The 4001-nt window shown below is 50.5% G+C and overlaps 1 protein-coding gene across 1 annotated transcript; it reads right to left on the reverse strand.

Annotated features, from left to right (window-relative positions):
* Positions 1–814: 814 nt before the first annotated feature.
* On the reverse strand, positions 815–3672 carry LOC308165600 (hyaluronan and proteoglycan link protein 3-like; the record flags this gene model as incomplete). The annotated part of the gene is made up of 5 exons (XM_080539749.1): positions 815–1158; positions 1392–1694; positions 2265–2410; positions 2916–3138; positions 3522–3672. 5 exons carry the CDS (start codon positions 3670–3672, stop codon positions 815–817), a joined length of 1167 nt encoding a protein of 388 aa, XP_080395875.1.
* Between the last annotated feature and the right edge of the window lie 329 nt (positions 3673–4001).

Raw genomic sequence — 4001 nt, forward strand, 5'->3', positions numbered from 1 at the left:
TGTTGAAGCTGAGGTCATGGTTTAAATACAAGATCATTCGTAGTGATGATGGAGGATCACATTGTAAAATGTTATACTTTTCTCAAGTATACACTGACAGAGAATTAGGTAGGACACACACACACACACGTACAGCATTAAAATAATAATACAATATAAACTGAAATAGAGCACACACAAACGTATGGGTTCATACATCCCACATATAAGTATGAAACATTGATACACATCACTGCATATATCAAGTTATTGATTACCAGCATTACAAAACGACAGCATTTCATCCTTAAGGGAAGTAGACCTGTCAAAATAGTCGACCACGACAAATACTGACCCACCGCTGACCCTAATTCACACTACAGAGACCAAACTAAGCCAGGCCAAGCTGAGCTGTGCTGTACTGGGCTGGCCAGGTTAGGCATTCACCATAGTTGCTGGAACAGAGCTAGAACAGGGCGATGTTTAAGGGGAAAACACTGTTCAGGTCGGCCCTGTAGCTTAAAAAGCCTCTAGACGTGCCGCACGGACAAAAACTATACTTAACCCCTTGGCTAAATTGCTAAGAGTGGTTGACCTTGTGTGAGGTTTGCATATTTGCAGTGACGTGTCCTTGCTTGTGTCTGCAACACCGCCATTAAGAGCGTTCTGTGTACTGTGACTGACCATAGAAATATGTACTGAACTGTACATCGTTATTACCTTGAACACTAGTCACTGTATCCCAGTCTGTTTTTTTTTTTTTTACACACTCAGATTCTAAGGATACGAACAAGCCTCAATCAATCTGTAGAAGTTTGATCAGACTTCCTCCCCTTTAAGAGAGACTATCTAGTTCTAGTGGATGGTCCTCTGGTAGGGATGATGTATGTGCAGGTGAGCCTGCGCTATAGCAGTACACCCCGCTCTTGTGGTGCAGAGGCGGGAACCCGAAGGTGCGTACCCCTGGTTCTGCGGGACCGCAGTTGGGCCGGGGGTTGGTGATGGGGTAGCGCAGGCTCCCGTCGGCCAGCCAGCCAGCGTCACAGCGGTCCAGTCCCATGATCCTCCAGGCGGCGTAGAGTTGGCCCACCTTGGCGATCTCAGCCCCGTCCTCCAGGCACGCCTGCTGGGCATCGGTGAAGTTCATCTTCTGGGGGTGCTGGAGGTAATAGACTTCCCCTGGAGAGAGAGCAACGCAACAATCTATTACTAAACCGCTTTTTAGAGAGGCACGGAAACAAACAAAGCTAACAAAGGTAACTGTGGTGGGGTTTCAGAATGAACTATCCCGATGATGAAGCTTCCTGTGTGTGTGTGTGTGTGTGTGTGTGTGTGCGTGCGCGCGTGCGTGCGTGTTCCTGTTCCTGTGTGTGTGTGTGTGTGTGTGTGTGTATGTGTGTGGTGTGTCTCACCGAGGAGAGAGGAGGAGAAGCAGAACACATCGAAGCGGTGGAGGTGGCGGTGGCGGTTGCCATAGCTGCGGACCCCCGGGGAGAGGCCCAGCCCCCCGCAGGGGAGGCGAGGCTGGGTGATGGGGTACTGCACGGTCCCGTCTGCCAGCCAGCCGGCGTTGCACCAGTTCAAGCCCTCCTCCCAGGCCTGGAACAGCTGCTCGAAGGTGGCCAGGGTGGAGTCCTGCCCTTCACACGCCTCCTGGGCCCCCAGGAAGTTGAGGTGGTAGCGGCCGTGGGGGGGCTGGTAGGGGAACACTACACCTGGGGGGTAGTGGGGGGGGTGTTTGGTCAAAATTTAGTTTTTTACATAATTTGATCCATTAGGTGTTTATTAATGCCTGTGTGGTGTTATTTTTAAAATGTTGAAATGTTTTAGTTAGTAATTAATAAAATACAAAGGTTTCATCTCACAAAACATAATGGAATGTAAAAACGTTGACGTTCAATATCTCTGAACTACCCTAAACGGAGATAGAACCTTATAATTCTAAGCTCACGATGTGTTATGCATGCGTTATTCCTGTGCCTCCCAAGCGGACCAGAGGAAGCAGCGCGGCAGACCAATGAGGTCAGAGGTCACGGTTTCTGGGGGAGTTTAGGATTCTTCTCATTAGGATTAGCTAGAGAGAGAGAGCTCTCTCCAGGGGAGGCTGGTGGAGGTAGAAACTGGAAATCGGAGGGTTTAACTTTCTACCTCCACCAGGCTTCCCTGGGTTCTCTCACTTGGCTTCTCGGGGGGTGTCCTCTTGCACCTTCAGGGGGGGACCAGCGGTGGTTGCACTGTGAGACAGTCCAGACAGAGACGGTCAGAAAGGAGGAGATGAAACTTACCTCGTAGCTCCAGATCCACCGTGGCGCTCTCGTCCTCCAGCCCGTCGATGACCTCACAGCGGTAGCGACCCGTGTCGTTCAGCTGGAGCTCCGTCATGACCAGCGACGCGTCCCCGGGGAAGTCCTGTCTGAGACGCACACGGCCCCTGATAGAAATAATAAATGATAAATAATTTTGCCATTTAGCAGACGCTTTTAATCCAAAGCGATTTACAATTACGAATTACAGGGACATTCCCCCTGGAGTAACTGAGGGCTAAGTGCCTTACTCAAGGGCACACTAGTAGTGGTGTGGTTTCAGGCGGGATTTGAACTCACAACCTTCCGATCACAAGTCCAACTCACTATTCACTAGACCACCACTACCCCACATTGCGGGGATAGACAGACAGACAGACAGGTAGTCAAAGGGATAGACAGACAAACAGACAGGCAGTCAGAGGGATAGACAGACAGACAGACAGAGACAAACAGACAGGCAGTCAGAGGGATAGACAGACAGACAGACAGACAAACAGACAGGCAGTCAGAGGGATAGACAGACAGACAGACAGACGGGCAGACAGGTAGACAGACAGACAGATAGATAGTGTAAAGAATCTCCATTTGAAGGACAACAACACAAGCCATCGACCGATCAACAGCAGCTACCTGAAGTCGCCGTAGGTCCTGTGGCGGGGGCTGATGGCCACCAGCACGTCCGTCTCGTGGCCCCCCACGGTGGGCAGCCAGGACCACTTCACCCTGACCTTCCTGGGGGAGCTGAGCTCCGGCTCGTACCAGTAGCGACAGGGCAGGGTGGCGTTGCCCCCCCGCGCAGCGGACACAGACGGCTCGGAGGACTCCACGTGGAGCTTCACACCGTTGAAATGGACTGGGAGGGGGGGGGGGAGAGGGAGAGAGTATACAGTACATAAGACAGGAGTTAGCACAACATACACACACACAGAACCAATGTAGATGAGGAATGTGGAATGTCACGTCATGTTCTCTGAGGTAACTGGGAGTGGTGATATACTGTGTCTCGTTCTCTGTTGTTGCCACTAGCCTTTTGAGACCAGTGGAGGCTGCTGGAGGTAGGAATCGGAGGACGGGCTCATTGCATTACATTGACATTACCTTACATTACCTACTCCGATTTCTACCTCTACCAGCCTCCAGTGATACAATGTCTCTACCTCTACAAGGTTGGCATCTGATGCCGACTGAATAGCAAAATGTTGACATTAAAACACTAAACAGAGAGCTAGCTCTCACTCTCTCCGTTGCCGTTTCCATTGAGTATGTCCTGGTAGAAGAAGCGGCTGGAGCTGGAGGATCTCCGCGCGGCCTGGCAGGAGAGGATGAGCTGCAGCAGCATCACCACCACCACCAGGGGGCAGAGTTGATCCAACATCATCCTGGCCATGGAACTCGATAGGCCTTAATTAAGACTGGGGCCTGTGTAGACAGAATGGTTTTGACGAGCTAGGGCAAATCATATAGGAAGTATAAACAGCAACTGTAAATGATTTGGCAACCACTGCATTTCAGTGATTCCTCCAATCTTCTGGAATGGTCTTCTGACAGACCTGTTGTGATGTACTTGGGTGTTAATGCAAGCAAAGGCTAGCCTCTCCAACTCGCCTGTCCATGGAAAACCCACACCCACACGCTGCCAATAGAGGGCAGTATATGATCATGTTTCACCCAGCAAATTATGTTGCTTCAATAATTACATGGTTGAGGGAACATAAT

The sequence above is a fragment of the Nansenia antarctica genome (genome assembly GCF_963989245.1).
Source record: "Nansenia antarctica genome assembly, chromosome: 9".
In the NCBI taxonomy this organism is placed as follows: Eukaryota; Metazoa; Chordata; class Actinopteri; order Argentiniformes; family Microstomatidae; genus Nansenia; species Nansenia antarctica.